The 18,104-nt window shown below is 43.4% G+C and overlaps 1 protein-coding gene across 1 annotated transcript in view; it reads right to left on the minus strand.

Annotated features, from left to right (window-relative positions):
- The window catches only part of LOC124709057, a 205,149-nt gene that overhangs the window by 47,869 nt on the left and 139,176 nt on the right, over nt 1-18,104 (minus strand). The window contains exons 12-14 of the mRNA XM_047240705.1: nt 8,227-8,292; nt 8,047-8,139; nt 1,811-1,996 (exon numbers count right to left, since the gene is read on the minus strand). Coding sequence (XP_047096661.1) covers nt 1,811-1,996; nt 8,047-8,139; nt 8,227-8,292 — 345 coding nt within the window. The remainder of the gene's footprint in view (nt 1-1,810; nt 1,997-8,046; nt 8,140-8,226; nt 8,293-18,104) is intronic.

An 18,104-nucleotide genomic window follows, 5' to 3' on the forward strand; every position in this document is an offset into this window, starting at 1 on the left:
TCGTATATTTTACAAGTTTCCTGAGACCTTTTGACGATGTGCTTCACATCTCCAGAGCGAACTGGCCAACAACACTGTTCTGTCACGTGGGGTTGCATAAAAGGACATTGGTAAGAGAAGCTGAATCGCCCTGTATAACAGATCTCAGTACCTTGATTTGCAAACTTGTTGATAACTGAATATAATTTATGAATTAGGAGGTAGCTGGTTCTGGCCCACTTGCCCTATTACCACTGCTCACACGTCGGCTGTAACCCATGTAGGACACTGTGGACGATGTGCAGTGACCTACTTCCAACAAAGCGCTGGGCGAGTTCATTCGTTTGTTGGGAAGGTAAGGCCAACATTGCCTGCTTACAGCCAGTGAATGACTCACTGTGATGACAGAATCGAAGCGCACACCCTGCAATCGTCCTCAAACGATTTTACGGAAACTATTTAGTAAAAAAATCATTTATGATTTCCTTATAACTTCATATGTGACGTTCATGATGATGTGCCATCATTTCGTTAGTGGTCATATTTATTATGATATTTACATGGAAGTGAGACACTGCGCGAAATTCGAAAAAGTTTGCAATGAAAAATAGAGGTCGCTATGATTTTGCATCTGTTGCATATTACACAATATATTGCAGAGTATGGGCTTTAGCTAACTTGCGTGCAGGTCTATATCTGTCACCAATCTTGAGAAAATTGGTCTGATGTAGCACACTCATTTGTGATCGCGCCACACTGGTAGTAAAGGCAGAATGTTGTGGAACATTTTCTTCATATTTCATGAGCGGATTGAGATACTGAGATACTGGAATAAGCCGGCCGTAGTGGCCGTGTGGTTCTAGGCACTTCAGTCTGGATCCGCAAGACCGCTACGGTCGCAGGTTCGAATCCTGCCTCGGGCATAGATGTGTGTGATGTCCTTAGGTTAGTTAGGTTTAAGTAGTTCTAAGTTCTAGGGGACTGATGACCACACATGTTAAGTCCCATAGTGTTCAGAGCCATTTGAACCATTTTTTTAGATACTGGAATGAGATTTTGGCTAATGATAGCATGCAAAGAGGAGAATATTTTGCCATATGGTTATTATGCAAAACTTCATTATCTATAGTTTTATTCCAATAACTACAGACTTTTTCGATGAAAGAATGCAATTTGTAAGGTGCATCGACAGATGGTGAAACAAGAAATGCTATGGGTTTTGGAATTTTGGAACAACATAAGTGAAGACATTACACATTTATTTTTTACTGAGAATGTGCTTTTTTATAAATTGCTGATTACTTTTCTCAATTCCTCAATAAACTGAATAAAACACTTTTTTAGAATTCTTTGCAACTGAGGCTGCACAACATGTTAGTGAGGCGAGACTGTGTAAATTCTGCTGCGTTTTGGCAAAAGAAGCAAAAATTTATGGCAATTAGAGAAATGTATAGGCGTTACCCAAAATTCGCCGCTCATGACGCTTCTCTGAAAGTTACAAGTGGTTAACAAGCCAGGCGAAAATAAATCGCTGATTCTGGGCGAAATTCTTTTTAAATATTAACCAAGCAGAGGTGACAGATCTTTTAGACTGATCACCATACAAGAGTGAGCATGGAGGGGCTCCAGCTAATATTTACAAGAACTCGAGCGGAGGTTTCGGTTTGGAGTGGCACTTCCCTTCCAGCACTTGGCATTTCCCCTACAGCGCCTGCCTGTAACCCCCACCACTGCCGCTCTCCCCACGCGCGCCCTGCCGTCTGCGCATCTATCGGGCGCGGTATTCTGTGTACACTGTAACTGGCGCACTAAGCCGCCGCCCGTGGCTCACCGGCTGCTGCTGCTGGTCAGACTTGGGCACGTAGATGACGGACGCGAAGCTGTCCTCCGAGTCGACGCTGGTGTCGCTCTGCAGGCTGGAGTCTTTGGACGAGTCGGAGCCGTCCTCCCTGGAGTGCCGCCGCTCGCCCGGCCGGCTGGAAGCCTCGCAGCAGTTGCTGTTGTTCACGCCGCCCATCTGTGGCACAAGCAGAGATTTCTTGTAAATGCGCCACACAGAAGTTTCAGGATGTTCGAAAGCTTTTGAGTAAACAGTGTAAAAGGAAGCATTGTATAATGAAGCAATACACACAATTTGTTATCAGTCGCAATGCTTAGCTACAGGAAACGAGTGTCCATAGAAAACTCAACTTACCATTACGCTCTAGCAGGGCTGAACTACACAAGATGGCACAGTTAAAAGTAGCCCGCCTACCCTTTCGATGCGAATGAAAATTTTGACTTCTTAAATAGAGTAGATAGCTACAACAATGGACGGCTTTATGTAGTAATCGACTGGTAGCGTTCTTCTGTCACCATTTCAGTTTATTTCATCAGTGAAGATAGACGTTTCTCTTTGCGTTCTGCGAAAGGACTTTCTCGATAGAAGAAAGAATTGAAAGCCCGCATCTCGTGGTCGTGCGGTAGCGTTCTCGCTTCCCACGCCCGGGTTCCCGGGTTCGATTCCCGGCGGGGTCAGGGATTTTCTCTGCCTCGTGATGGCTGGGTGTTGTGTGCTGTCCTTAGGTTAGTTAGGTTTAAGTAGTTCTAAGTTCTAGGGGACTGATGACCATAGATGTTAAGTCCCATAGTGCTCAGAGCCATTTTTTTAAAGAATTGAAACTGTGGAAGCATATCTGAAAACAGGTTCGATTAAGGTACTTGCGAAGTTTTTGGGGTCAAGTATCCGGATAGAGGTCTACCAACAAAGACAGTAATACGGAGTCTATGAAAAAATTGGCGCACCTACAGATCTGTGCAAAATGTAAAATCACAAAGGATTTCTTCAGTTTACACGTCAGAAGTTCTTGCAGTCACTCGCTGAAGAATTCTTCGGTGCCCAAACAAGTCTAGGCGTAAACTGGCCCAACAGGCGCATGTAACTAGGAGAAGTTGCCAGCGGATATTGAAAAGCCTTAATTTGAAGCCATATCATGTGACTTGTGCAGCAATTACGGGGATGACAACCAAAACGTGTAGATTACTGCACGTGGCTTTTGAACAACATCAGTGATGGTTTGTTAGACCATTTCCATTACATCATGAGTGATGAAGTATGGTTTCATCTTTCCAGTCATCTCAGTTCACAGAACACGAGGTGCTGGACAAAGAAGAACCATAACATTGTGTGTCACCAACCACTACACAGTGAAAAAATCAGCGTGTAGTGCAGTGTAACAGGAAAGCGCATCACTGACTGATACTTTTTGACACTAACCTCAACATGGTTGCATATATGTGAATTTTTGATACCTTTTGCGCTCAACTCACTGAATATGAAACACAACACTGCTTCTTTCAGCACGGTGGGGCAACATGTCACACGTCTAAGGTATCGCTGGAACAAGTCCATGATGTCTTCACTGAGGAACGAACTGTCAGCAAACATTTATGGCCACCACATACGCCGGATTTAATAACATCTGATTTTTTGCTGCGGAGGCACTTGAACAGCAAAGTCTATGAGACAAATCCACACATAATATAAGAACTGAAAGACAAGGTTACCCGTGAAGTTGCCTCCATCGATATTCGAAAATTACGCCGGGTTTATCTGAATATGTTTAGAGGTGCACAATGTAGTAGTACATGTCGCTATAAAGCATAGCAAAACGTCTCACTTTCCTTTTACTAGAGTGATGAAAGATGTGTGTGTGTGAAAAAAATGGCTGTAATTAGTAGTAGCGTAAAGAGCACCTACTGTACCCGCGTTTATTGGAATTTATGTGCGGATATGAGCAAGAGAAGGAGCGGGCACAGCGCAGAAAGCGACGACGGTTGTGTAATTTGAACTGGCCAGTGAGGAGACACTTGCACTTTGTAGTCGTGCTTTGTGGGTTCTGTGGATTCCAAGGAAGAAAGGGACCTGAAGACGGTGGTCGATTACTTAAGAAAAATGAACTTTGTTATATGGACTCTAGGTCAGGTTATCTGCGAACTTATGGTTTTGGTCACCTATGAACATATTGTCTGAAAACATGTTAATTATCAGTTGTTGTGAGTTGAGATGGTTCAAATGGCTCTGAGCACTATGGGACTTAACTTCTAAGGTCATCAGTCCCCTAGAACTTAGAACTACTTAAACCTAACTAACCTAAGGACGACACACACAGCCATGCCCTAGGCAGGATTCGAACCTGCGACCTTAGCGGTCGCGCGGTTCCAGACTGAAGCGCCTAGAACCGCTTGGCCACTCCGGCCGGCAACTTTATTCAAACTAAAGGCATTGTGACTTTAATTACACCCAAACAATTTAGACTGTAGCAATCTTTAACGAGAAGAGTACTAGTTGGGCATAGCAACCAGGTCAACGACGAATATTATTCACATGTTGGAGTACATTGTCGGCATATAAATCACGAGAAGATATGCCAACGACAGAGAAGATTTTTGGCGAGCGGGCTCGACGACGACAGGAGCTGTGACGGATTCCGACGGCAACACTCCGTTCTTCTGGTAAACCTTGCGGGATGTAAGGTCGTGGTCCATGAAACTCTTCACCTCCTAACGTTTCGTCCAGTGCTTCGCTGGACATCTTCAGAGGGGTGTTTCTCCTCCGGTGAGTCTTGCCGACTGACGGGTCGGACGTCTGAGAGCGACTTATGTATCGTAGAAAGTGGGCGTGACCAGAGTTACATGTGATATGCAGAGATAACCTTTGTCAGAGATAAAACTTAACTATCGATCGTAATCTTGTCACGGATAAAACTGTCTAGCAATTCTGTAGTGCTACTGTCCAAATATCACTAAGTTTCATGGTCTCTTCTTTCCGATTAAAATTATCCCTATGTTTATATATTTCAATTGCTTCTCTACAAAGCCGTGGGTAATAGTTCGTCGTCGTAGATAAAATTTTTGTTTCGGAAAACTTCACTTGATGATTTCCTGGCTGAAAAGCGTGTTCTGCTACAGCCGATTTATCTGTTTTTCCTAATCGGCAAAGACTTCTGTGTTCTTTTAACCGTGTATTTACGCTTCTTTTTGTTGTTCCAACATAAACTTTACCACATGTACACGGAATTTTATATACGCCACTGGCTGATAGAGGAGCGCGTTTATCTTTTACAGACCGAAGAACGTGACAAATTTTCTTCGTTGGTTTAAAAACAGGTCTAATATCATGTTTACTTAAAATCTTTCCAATCTGATCCGTTACTTTCTTTATAAAAGGGAGAGAGACTGTATTCTTCCATCGTTTTTCGGACTTGTCCTTAAGCTTTTTGTTGTTTGGGTGCAGAATTCTGCTTACTTCTTTCTTTGAGTAGCCATTTCTCTCAAAAGCGTGCTTCAGATGTTTTAATTCGTCGTCTAGATACTCCGGCGTGCAAATCCGTCTGGCTCTGTCAACGAGACTTGTAATCACACCTCTTTTTTGTTTTGGATGGTGGTTAGAGTTTTTATGTAAGTATCTGTCTGTGTGCGTTATTTTTCTAAAAATCTGTTGTTTCAAGCTTCCATCCGTCTGTCTCATAACTTTTATCTACGACGACGAACTATTACCCACGGCTTTGTAGAGAAGCAATTGAAATATATAAACATAGGGATAATTTTAATCGGAAAGAAGAGACCATGAAACTTAGTGATATTTGGACAGTAGCACTACAAAATTGCTAGACAGTTTTATCCGTGACAAGATTACGATCGATAGTTAAGTTTTATCTCTGACAAAGGTTATCTCTGCATATCACGTGTAACTCTGGTCACGCCCACTTTCTACGATACATAAGTCGCTCTCAGACGTCCGACCCGTCAGTCGGCAAGACTCACCGGAGGAGAAACACCCCTCTGAAGATATCCAGCGAAGCACTGGACGAAACGTTAGGAGCTGAAGAGTTTCATGGACCACGACCTTACATCCCGCAAGGTTTACCAGAAGATATGTCATCCGGTCGTGAAAGCCTTCATACTATGATCAGAACACTCCGTTCCTTCGTAGTCGGTGGCAGTGCAGCTGACTACGGCAGCAGCTCCACAGAGATTGTCGGAGACTGCGCTACGCACACGACGGCATCGCCAGGGTGCTACAGCAGCTGGTACAGAAAGCACCAGGCTGCTTTCCTTCTCCACCCTTCCCTAATCCGAGATTGTGCTCCGTCGCTAATGATCTCGTTGTCGACGGGACGATAACACTAATCTCCTCCTCCTCTAGTTATCAATAAATCCTTGCCATCTAGACTGATTAGTAATTTCATTACGTATTCTAAATCGTTTCTTAGACTTTTCAAATTGTATTATAAACCGTTTATATACACTACTGGCCATTAAAATTGCTACACCACGAAGATGACGTGCTACAGACGCGAAATTTAACCGACAGGAAGAAGATGCTGTGATATGCAAACGATTAGCTTTTCATTGCATTCACACAAGATTGGCGCCGGTGGCGACACCTACAACGTGCTGACATGAGGAAAGTTTCCAACCGATTTCTCGTACACAAACAGCAGTTGACCGGCGTTGCCTGGTGAAACGTTGTTGTGATGCCTTGTGTAACGAGGAGAAATGCGTACCATCACGTTTCCGACTTTGATAAAGGTCGGATTGCGGTTTATCGTATCGCGACATTGCTGCTCGCGTTGGTCGAGATCAATGAGTGTTAGCAGAATATGGAATCGGTGGGTTCAGGAGGGTAATACGGAACGCCGTGCTGGATTCCAACGGCCTCGTATCACTAGCAGTCGAGATGACAGGCATCTTATCCGCATGGCTGTAACGGATCGTGCAGCCACGTCTCGATCCCTGAGTCAGCAGATGGGGACGTTTGCAAGACAACAACCAACTGCACGAAGAGTTCGACGACGTTTGCAGCAGCATGGACTATTTGCTCGGAGACCATGGTTGCGGTTACCCTTGCCGCTGCATCATAGACAGGAGCGCCTGCGATGGTGTACTCAACGACGAACCTGGGTGCACGAATGGCAAAACGTCATATTTTCGGATGAATCCAGGTTCTGTTTACAGCATCATGATGGTCGCATCTGTGTTTGGCGACATAGCAGTGAACGCACATTGGAAGCGTGTATTCGTCATCGCCATACTGGCGTATCACCCGGCGTGATGGTATGGGGTGCCATTGGTTACACGTCTCGGTCACCTCTTGTTCGCACTGACTGCACTTTGAACAGTGGACGTTACAGTTCCGATGTGTTACGACCCGTGGCTCTACCCTTCATTCGATCCCTGCGAAACCGTACATTTCAGCAGGATAATGCACGACGGCATGTTGCAGGTCCTGTACGGCCCTTTCTGGATACATAAAATGTTCGACTGCTGCCGTGGCCAGCGCATTCTCCAGATTTCTCACCAACTGAAAACGTCTCGTCAATGGTGGCCGAGCAACTGGCTCGTCACAGTACGCCAGTCACTACTCTTGATGAACTGTGGTATCGTGATGAAGCTGCATGGGCAGCTGTATCTTTACACGCCATCCAAGCTCTGATTGACTCAATGCCCAGGCGTATCAAGACCGTTATCACGTCCAGAGGTGGTTGTTCTTGGTACTGATTTTTCATGATTTATGCACCAAAATTGCGTGAAAATGTAGTCACATGTCAGTTCTAGTATAATATACTCCTCCAATGAATATCCGTTTATCATCTGTTCTTGGTGTAGCAATTTTAATGGACAATAGTGTAGATTAAGAAAGCAGAGAGGCTGTAATATTCTCCTGGTGAACAGATGTAAACTCGGTTTCCACTGGATGACTTCCCGACTGCTGCTACAAACAGTGGCCTTTCTGACAGGAAATCACGAATCCAGTAGCGTAGCTGAGATGATAGTCCATATGTTCATAATCTGATAAGAAACGAGATGATAGTCCATATGTTCATAATCTGATAAGAAACCGCTTGTGAGAAGGCTGTCAAAATCTAGAAATATGGAATGAGAATAAAAAGTCAGTTGCGTTTTAGAAGAACGATATTAGCTGAATTCGTTACTGGAAACAACAAGTTTACACGCATCTGTACCAGGCCACCTTATCAGATGTGAAATACTGCTAGATGCCTTCCTATGCAGGTGGACGCCTACCTTCTTCGAGTCCGGGGGCGGCGTGCGAGGCGACAGCGCGTCGAAGGAGGAGCCGGAGGCGGGCGTGGGGGAGGGCGGTGGCTGCTGCTGCCGCTGTGCCGCCCCCGGCGCGCCGCCCGCCCCCGGCGCAGACGCCGCCCCCGGCGCGGCCCCCGCCGCCCCCGCCGCCGCCCCCGCGGCCGCTTCGCCGCCCTTCCAGCCTTGCAGGATCCGCACGAAGCCGTTCTTGAAGGACGACCCGGCCACCTGGAAAAGGCACAACTCTAACTGGTTCGGCTGCGTCTCAGGACTCGATTCTCTCAAAATACAAATGGAGTCACCATTTACAAGGTTGTTGGAAACTATAAGGTACAGGATATGTTCCATTCGATCCGACCTATAATGAAATATTCAGCAAAACGCTTCTGGGAGTGTTAGCAGGTTGTTTTATCTATATCTATACTACTGTACGAAGACAAGATGTTGTTTGATATAGTAACCATAAATCTCAAATAGTTCTTCCCCGATTTACTTCAGATTTTGTTAGTTTGCTCTAATATTTTAAAAATGTCTATAATATATAAATACATGTATAACATTAAACAGAGAAATATTTTTAGCAAAAAACTCGAAAAGTTCCATTTAATTCAGATTTTTGCATGATATTCAAATAAACACTCAGATACTCAGATGGCCATATATATATAATGGGGAAATGTTAGTTGCATCAATCTCACAAAGTTCTTGACTGTTCTTCAAATTTTTATAAAATACTTGCAGGCTTCACATCTGTTATTCAGGGTGATAGGGTATAAGAGCAGATATTGTGATCATTGGTACCTTAGTTTTGGTTGGTTGGTTGGTTGTTTGGGGGAGGAGACCAAACAGCAAGGTTATCGGTCTCAAAGATTAGGGAAGGATGGGGAAGGAAGTCGGCCGTGCCCTTTCAAAGGAACCGTCCCGGCATTTGCCTGGAGCAATTTAGGGAAATCACGGAAAACCTAAACCAGGATGGCCGGACGCGGGATTGAACCGTCATCCTTCCGAATGCGAGTCTAGTGCGCTAACCACGGCGCCACCTTAGTATGTACTCACTTCAGTGTGTTAGTAGTCTTATCTCTGTTTAGAAACAATCTTCCTGTAAACACGTCACATCAGTTACTACTTGATGTTATCTGCATGGTTGTAACTGCACCACTAAGTGGACTTTGCCTTTCAGTATAGACTAATTGCTCCATGTGCCCATACTTCAACACCTGACCTGCTGCCCAGGGTAAAATAAGCATTAAGGCCAGCTCTTGCTACATGGGGTTGGAGGCACTAACCAATCTAAAAACATACTACTACTAATAGCTACAGTTATTAGTCTGTAAATGAAGTGAACACTGGTGTAATGTTATTCAGTACACTGTCTCAGTCACCAATTAATATAATGAAAATATTTGCACTTATACCCCTAACAAACTGAGTGTACAAAGCAGAGTTATATTTGTATGTCTGAGGTAGTCTCTCAAACCTCTGGATCGACTTCAACCAAATTTGACACAGAAACAACAGACTTCACTAGTACCAGCACTGTGAGGTTGATAACTTCCTAACTCCAATAGGAGTAGAGATATGGGAAAAAATGTGGTTTTTCCAGCCCCTGAGCTATGGACAGCTCTGTATGACAAGCATGCTGTGTCGGAGCAGTATCAGCCTGCCAGATCAACCTGCTTTGCCGGGTAACCTACATGATGAGGGCAACAAACAGTTTTATGTGCCTCCACATGTAGGCTGCCCTGCATTACAGCTGTATTGTCTTGAAGTTATATTGGCCTGCTTTATCGACCTGATTTTCATGATGACCAGTGTGTGAGCAGCAAATAAATGATTTTCAAGCTCCTAATATGTAGCCTGTCCACTCTGACAGACATATTGTGCGAATGGTACTGGCCTGCTTCATTGAACTCTATTGGAGGGACTACACGTGCCAATGAGAATGACTTGGGACAGATTAAGATGGACAGAGGAGCAGATGGACAGAGCAGCATGAGGAGAAGTAGAGAGAGAGAGAGAGAGAGAGAGAGAGAGAGAGAGAGAGAGAGAGAGAGAAGGGAGGAAGGGATGATGCATGAGGGTGGTGGAAAATGTGGAAGGGTAGTGGGCTGGTAGAAAAGGAAGAGTGGGAGACAGAAATGGGAAGATAGATGGGGAGGAAGATGTGGTTGGGGGGGGGGGGGAGATGGTTAGAAAAAGGGGCAGGAGAACAGAGATAAAAATACTGAGAGAATGGGAAGGAGGAGATAGGCAAATAGAAGTGGGAGGATGAGTTGGATAGACAAAAGGAGGAAGAGGCCAAGAAGGGAGGAGGTATTTGGAGCAATATATGCGTCCAATGCATAAGCAAGAGAAGCCTCAAGAAAAAGGCTAGTGTTTCATATATTTAACATTTTTGGATTCCCCAGTTTTAAGGTCTTAATATACACTTTTTTATTTTCCCTTCTGTAGCATCTAAAGGTCGCCACTGTAGGTTGAAACCAATTGTGGTTGTGTAATAAAGAGTGATTCTGTTAAAAATAAACAAAACTTTATAATGAATCAATCAACGATCTTGTTGAACAGAACGCAGTTTTTTTCAAAGACGTGGGTATGTTGGAAAGTTTCTGAGAAAATGCGATGCATCTGTAAAGTAAACCACATACAAGATGATAATGCGACCAGTTCTAGAATACTGTTCCAGTGTTTGAATTACTTATCAAATAAAAATGACAACCAGGACTGAGCAAAACCTGGATATTTAAAAAACCAACCCAATGGGTAAAACTGGATTTTTGTTGGTTTAATCGTTTTTTTGTTTTTCATATTGCTAGTGAAACAGTTCAATTTAAATTATAATGATTAATTCACTCAAAACATTAACACGTTCTTACAACTAATTTGTCAGTGGAAAAACTGATAAATTAAACTGTCAAAAATTGGTTAATTTAATTTTTGTATATTGCCAGCCAGAACTTTGCAGAATTGTCACAATCTTTTCTTTAAGCACATGGCTGTAAAAACTATGTATATGTAACAATTCATGCTTAGTTCCAGCGTTGGATCCGTATTACAAACGTGAGATTACTTTAGTTATGTGTTTTTTGGGATTCTTATTATTTTCCATAGCATGTAAATTGTACTGAACACGTGTGAAAGAAAATTAAAAATTCTTTGCATCCATTGAGAGAATCCTCTCCACCTACAGGCTTGTTAGGCCAAAATTAAGAAATAATTTAGGAGAGAGAGCTAAGAAATTAATGAAGATCTATAAATTTCAGCATGCTTTCTGAAAGGACTATATTGTAATTTACAGTCATTCCAAATAGCCTGGAACCTGATTAAGAAACTGGATGGTGACCCAAGGCTAAGTAAGGCCTCGGCCAACGTAACTCCAAACCAGGTGGCCAACCAACTCCTTCTAAGGCGCAAGTTCAACTCCAAACGTCAGAAAACTAAAATCACACGCCTACTGCCAACGGAAAACACCAACTTCCAGAAACCATTTACCATGAGAGAGTTGAACAATGGCTTAAATACCATGAAGAATGGGAAAGCCGCTGGGTTTGATGATATTTGCGTGGAACAGATTAAAAACTTCGGCCTTGGCGTCAGGGACTTGATACTTGGACTTCTTAACGCGTGCCGTGAAACCTTTCAAATCCCGAAACTGTGGAGGAAGTCAAAAGTGGTGGCTCTCCTTAAACCCGGGAAGGACCCAGAGTCTCCGAACAGCTATCGACCCATAACCCTTCTCTGCCAACTGTTTAAGCTCTATGAAAGATTGGTCCTCAACAAAACAGAGAAGATCGTTGACTCGAAGCTAATTCCACACCAAGCAGATTTTAGACCTGGAAATTCCTGTACCAGTCAAATTCTGGCATTGACGGAACATATCGAGGATGGTTTTGAGAATAAACTAATCACCGGGCTGGCACTAGTCGACCTAAGTTCATCCTATGATACAGTAGATCACCGGACACTACTGCACAAAACCTACGAGATCCTGAAATGCTACCACCTAGTCAAGATAATCGAATCCCTGCTCCAAAATAGACAGTTCTTCGCAATGCTTGAGGGGAAAAAGAGTCGATGGCGGAATCAGAAAAATGGGCTAGCCCAAGGGAGCGTGCTGGCGCCAATCCTATTCAGCATATATATAAATGACCAACCAACTCCAGACAAAACCAAAACTTTTGTATATGCAGACGACCTGGCAATAACAGTTCAAGGCAACAGGTTTGAAGCCATCGAGGAGAACTAGAAACCGCCCTTTCTACAATGTCAACCTACTACAAAAAGAATTCTCTAAAACCCAATCCCTCCAAAACTCAAGTGAGTGCATTCCATCAGAACTCGAGGCAGGCAAAGTACAGGCTCAATGTTACCTGGGATGGGACACTACTAGAACACACAGATACTCCCACCTACCTTGGCGTCGTGCTGAACGGAACATTGACATACAAATATCATTGCGAAAAAACACGCAAAAAGTAGAAGCACGAAATTCCCTAATAAGAAAGCTGTCCAATAGCAAATGGGGTGCCAAACCTACCGTTGCAGAACTTCAGCCCAAGCTTAGTGCTTCTCAACTGCCGAATATGCCTACCCGGTATGGTGCAGATCCGCCCACGTAAAAAAGGTAGATATTAGCTTGAATGAAACATGCAGGATAGTGACAGGCTGCATGAAACCAACCCCCATAGAAAATCTTCACAGGGCCGCAGGTTTCACAAACCCTGACTCACGTAGGAAAGCCCATGAACATACCGAGAAGCTAAAACAAACCTTTGATGCCCGTCACTCAATATTTGGCCTAGAGTACGGCCCCAGCAGACTCAAATCCAGACGCCGTTTCCTAAGTTGCGCCTTAGATGAGCCCCCCATCTACTATCCACTAATAGAGGACCCACCAAGCGGCGTTTCTGGTGACTGGAAAATCTGGAGAATGCTTAAACGCCTCCGCGACCGAACCCAGTTCCCTCTGAGGAGCCATAGCGTACGGATCTCAGTGCCGGCACGTTCACAGGAGCTCAGTCCGTCAGTTCACCTGAAGAAATATTGTGCCCGTTGGACACTGTAGACCGGCAGTTCACCCGTGGATATTTTCATTCCAGATGAGGTTTTCGCGGTTTGTGAACGAAATAAAAGCTTCTCGGATTTCTTGTCACCTCAGTTCGCAGTGTGTTTTGACATTTAGGATGGCATACCCTGCACTTCAACAGATGGGAACGGAAGACTGTGTGCCTTCCGAAACGTAGCGGACACACTATTGGACTGGAGCCGCAAGAAACCTGACATTATTTAATTCCATGCCTTGTAAATGTGTGTACAACTCGCCATTAAAATTGCAGCACGATGTAGGGTACTAATAACGACATTTTTCATATTGTTTGTAGACAGCATAATAGGATGAAAATATTGTTATAGTTGTGGATGGTTTGGCAGGATACAGGCTGCGACATTTAGCTTATGCGGTTGACGAATTCCGACCCGTGAAGGTAGACATTTCACCCACGTACTTGAGTATAGCACGATTTCTTCAGAAGCAAATACATTCAAATGCTATTTCTAAATGATGAACCAGCTGCGTGATCTACCTTTACGCACACAATATGGTGGCGTCACTCTGGCTGCTTAATGCTGCTGCGCTGGAATGCTAAACATTTGCGTTCCCATCGTGTAAGTGTATTTCATTCCAGTTTGCCGAATTTTGTATCCCGAGTTCACAGTGCTGCAATTTTAATGGCTGCATTGTATTTTGTGAACACACTGCTGATAGTACTCTTCGTTTTTTCACCTCCTTCCATCTTTTACGTTACTGGATTTAGTGACGCGACAGATACACTGGTAAGCCACAACATTATGACAACTGCCCACCGCGACGTTGGATGCCGCCTGGTGGGGCTGCGGACAAGTGCGGGGTGACAAAAGTATGTAAGCGGAGCAGACACGGACGGGGGATCACCCATGCGAAGATATGAGCTGCAACTGGGGAAATCCAATGAGATAAGCGACTTTGACAAAGAGCAAATTATTATTACGCAGGACCTGTGAACGGTATCTCGAAAGCGGTGAGGCTGGTCGAATGTTCACGTGCTACTGTCGTGAGCATCTACGGAAGGGGCCAGAAGGACAGTGAAATTACCACTAGGCGCTACATGGTTGGATGTCCACTCCTCACAGAACGTTGTGTTCGGAGGCTTTCCTGCTCTGTAAAGTAATAGCGATGTGTGGCATTTCTGCCGAAAGAGCACAACGCTGGTGCACGCACAAATGTTTCGGAGCACACCGTTCATCGTAAATAGTTAAACTTGGAGCTCTGCAGCAGACCACCCCTACGGGTTCACATGTTGACACCGACATCGTCAGTTACGATAGCAGCGGTCACGGGACCATCGGAATTCGACGTCGATCAACGCAAACGTATCGGCTCTTCGGGTGAATCACATTTTTCCTACACTAGGTCGATGGTCGTCTCTGCAAACGCCATCATCGAGGTGAACGCGTGCTCCAAACGTGCAGCGTTCCAACGGACGCAGGTTGGTGAGAGCTGTATTATGCTATGGGAACATTGTCCTGCGCTTGCATGAGACCTGTGGTAGTAATCGAAGACACGCTGACAGCTGGTAACCACCTGTATCCCTTCATGCTTGATGTCTTCCTCGACGGCGATGCCATCTTTCAGCAGTATAAGTGTCCGTGTCTCGGAGCCAGAACTGTGCTACAGTGGTTTGAGGAACATTGTAGTGAACTCACATTGATATCTCGGCGACCAAATTCTCCTGATTTAAATCCTTTGGAACCCATCTGGGTCGTTATCTGGCGCTATCACCGCGTTCGCAAATCAGCGGCCTCTTAATTACCTAAATTACATGAACTGTGCGTAGACATCTAATGCCCCGTACCTCCACAAATCTACCAACAAACTGTCGGATCCGTGACACGTGAATCAGTGATGTATTTTGTTCCAAAGACGGACAAACAAGCTATGAAGCACGTGGTCCTAATGTTTTAGCTCACCAGTGTGTATCGAATTGTGTTGTTTCGCAGTAAGACATGTAAAAATGCAACAATTTCGTTAATCCCCTCTGTTACGGAAGGACATATCAAGTTTACAACTACATTTTTGGCGATATACTCCATAAGATAGAAGATGAATTGGAAGACCTGCAAAACGATGGAAGGACCAGGTGTAGCTGCAACAGGCTGTGGGAAAGCATGACGGAAGAAGAAGAAGAAGAAGAAGATTTCCTTCCTTAAAGGAGCTGTACACAAATGCTCTTTCCGGTCATAACGACCCAACTGCTAATTTAGGGTATAATACTAGTAAATTATTAGAAATGATTATACTTTTACATTTAGGTTCTGTAGCCTATTTTACGGTTACACTTTTGCCAGGATTATATGGTTTCGAAAGTACTTCCAACCACTTTTCCCATAGAACTTTTACAGGTGCTAACTTGTCATCTACCCTCCGTGTTCTTCGATCAGACTTGTCATCGAAGCGTAATACACACGAGATGCAATAAAATCGTTTCTGTGATATTACGTCAGGAATTTGGTTTTATCCGTTTCTGGATCCCATAGACTTTTTGTTGATTCATAATACCATGTATCTTTATTCTGTGACCTGGAGATACATCTGCATGCACCAACCAATAATAACAAATCAATATAGGTTTCAAGCCCAAGTTGATCTAATTCTTCACAGCCGTCTCTATTATTTTTTACCCTCGATATTAACCATTTCTATCGCAATAATATGAATATTCTCGTCCATAAGAGCTTGGAGAGATGATTTTATATCACTTGCTCTGGATGTAGCATATGTTGTTGGACCAGCTCTGTTTTATAATGTTTTCACTGGATGTTTCTTCTAGTCTGTAGAATAGGTTCTAAGACCCATATGATATTTTTGTCTTTTGACTGAATCATTTGCACCTTTCCCTGTGAGGTATGTCTTCTGATTCAAATGTAGGATGAATACTCAGTCGTGTGATATTCTTCTTCAGAAATATTCTTCTCATTGTCAATACGTTTATTAATTCTTCAAACTGTCAATCTGAAACAAATAATTTCGTCATGACAGCAGTATGAAACAGTTGAAACGTTATTGGAGCGCTAATGTTTTCGTAATTTGAACTTAAAAAACCACACGGATTGTTGTGTAATTTCACACATTCCAGCAAGAAGCAAGCAAAGACCTGATTGTTATGAAAAGAACTATTGCGCGTGTATCTCAAGACACGTAGAAATGAAATTCCACTAAAGATTTCGTAGATGTGAATTTTGAAACACCCAGGTAACATAGACCCGATGGACACAATTGTAACAAATGGTTCAAATGGCTCTGAGCACTATGCGACTTAACTTCTGAGGTCATCAGTCGCCTAGAACTTAGAACTAGTTAAACCTAACTAACCTAAGGACATCACACACATCCATGCCCGAGGCAGGATTCGAGCCTGCGACCGTAGCGGTCGCTCGGATCCAGACTGTAGCGCCTAGATCCGCACGGCCACTCCGGCCGGCACAAGTGTAACAAATTAAGCTGTAACAAGGGGGAGAAAACCTATTTTTTTTCGCTTGATTCATAAGCTATGGAGAATGTGTACAAAAACAGTCATTAAGTTTTAATCGCTAGCGTTTAAACTTAAAAACGTTATGGAAGAACAAACTGCTTTCCAGGTCAAATTGAACCGAAAATAGCTTCACAACATATCCATTATTGTTAACAACTTTATTCTCTTGTATACAGTGTTTTCTTTTTATGTCCTTTTTTGTAATGATAAAAAATCAATGTGACTTAAAGGTATACGTAAAACTATTATGTGAGGAAGACATCGCAGTAAAATATCGATCGCCGATTGTCTGACAATAGGCTCTGTGACCAGAGAATGTGCACAGAGCATAGACAGAGACGTGGTTATTGTTAGTAGACTTAGCATGGTGGTACGATACAAGTGACTTAAAAACTTGCTGTCTCTTGTATAATATTCTGCACCCTAGTGACTGAGGAAGCAGTAAAAGTGCAAGAGCGAGCAAAGTATGAGTTTCACGTGTTGGAAATGCTCTATTTTGCAAGTTCGAGCGTGAAGGTCTATTACAGTGTGTGCTTCCATCAAAAGGATGGAAAGAAACGTAGAAATATTACAGTCGCCAAACCGATTACACTCACGTCAAAAGAAATGTTATGAATATACTTGAATATTTAGGGGCACATTACGCTGTCGAGTCTTCGCCTAGCTGCAGGTAAGGTTGGAAGACATCGTTCAACCCGCACAGCTAAGTGACTCTAAACTTCCAACTGTTAGATACCCTTCAGGCGGAAAAAAAAAGAAAAAAAAAATTGCGAAAAGTTTCATTTTTAAAAATTTACTTCTGTTTTTAGCGCTTTATCGAATCAACATTTTGTAATAAATTTCTTTAACAGTAACTGAATTGCATATTCGCGTCCTGGTATTTGGTCCCAGAATCGACGTATTACATAGACTTCCATTTCCGTTCCAGTCATTCTGCATGATTTTATTTCAAAATACAAAAATTTCTTGTACCTGCAATGATATATTTTGTTGTCTGAACTTTTACTTTGGTGCGAATGTACAAACATCCCATCTCTCGTGTTATTAGCAGCTACACACGTATGTTGTTTCCCATTTTGGGGGGGTCGCGCTCTTACGTGCGTGCGCGCGCGCGCGCGCGCGCGTGTGTGTGTGTGTGTGTATTTTAAAAATATTGTCAGTGGAAATAACGTACCGCTGCGATGCAGTTTATGAAATATGTGCTAGCTATAGTGTCCTCCAGTTAGAAGTTTCAGATCTGCCCAGTCATTTCTCATCGGTGAAATGCTGAAATAGTGTGGGTAGTTTGAAAATAACAGGCGGTGGTAGAAACTTGTGTTTAATTTCTGAAACCTGGCGTACTGCAGCTTCCTAAAGTCATGGATGAATTTACTTGCTACGTAAGTTATTTCTGGACGTCATCTGTTAATGTCGCGTAAATATTTCCGGGTTGTTCGTATATTTTTCTCACACTCTGATAGTGACCCAGCTTTCCAC

The sequence above is a fragment of the Schistocerca piceifrons genome, chromosome 7, assembly GCF_021461385.2.
Source record: "Schistocerca piceifrons isolate TAMUIC-IGC-003096 chromosome 7, iqSchPice1.1, whole genome shotgun sequence".
NCBI lineage: Eukaryota > Metazoa > Arthropoda > Insecta > Orthoptera > Acrididae > Schistocerca > Schistocerca piceifrons.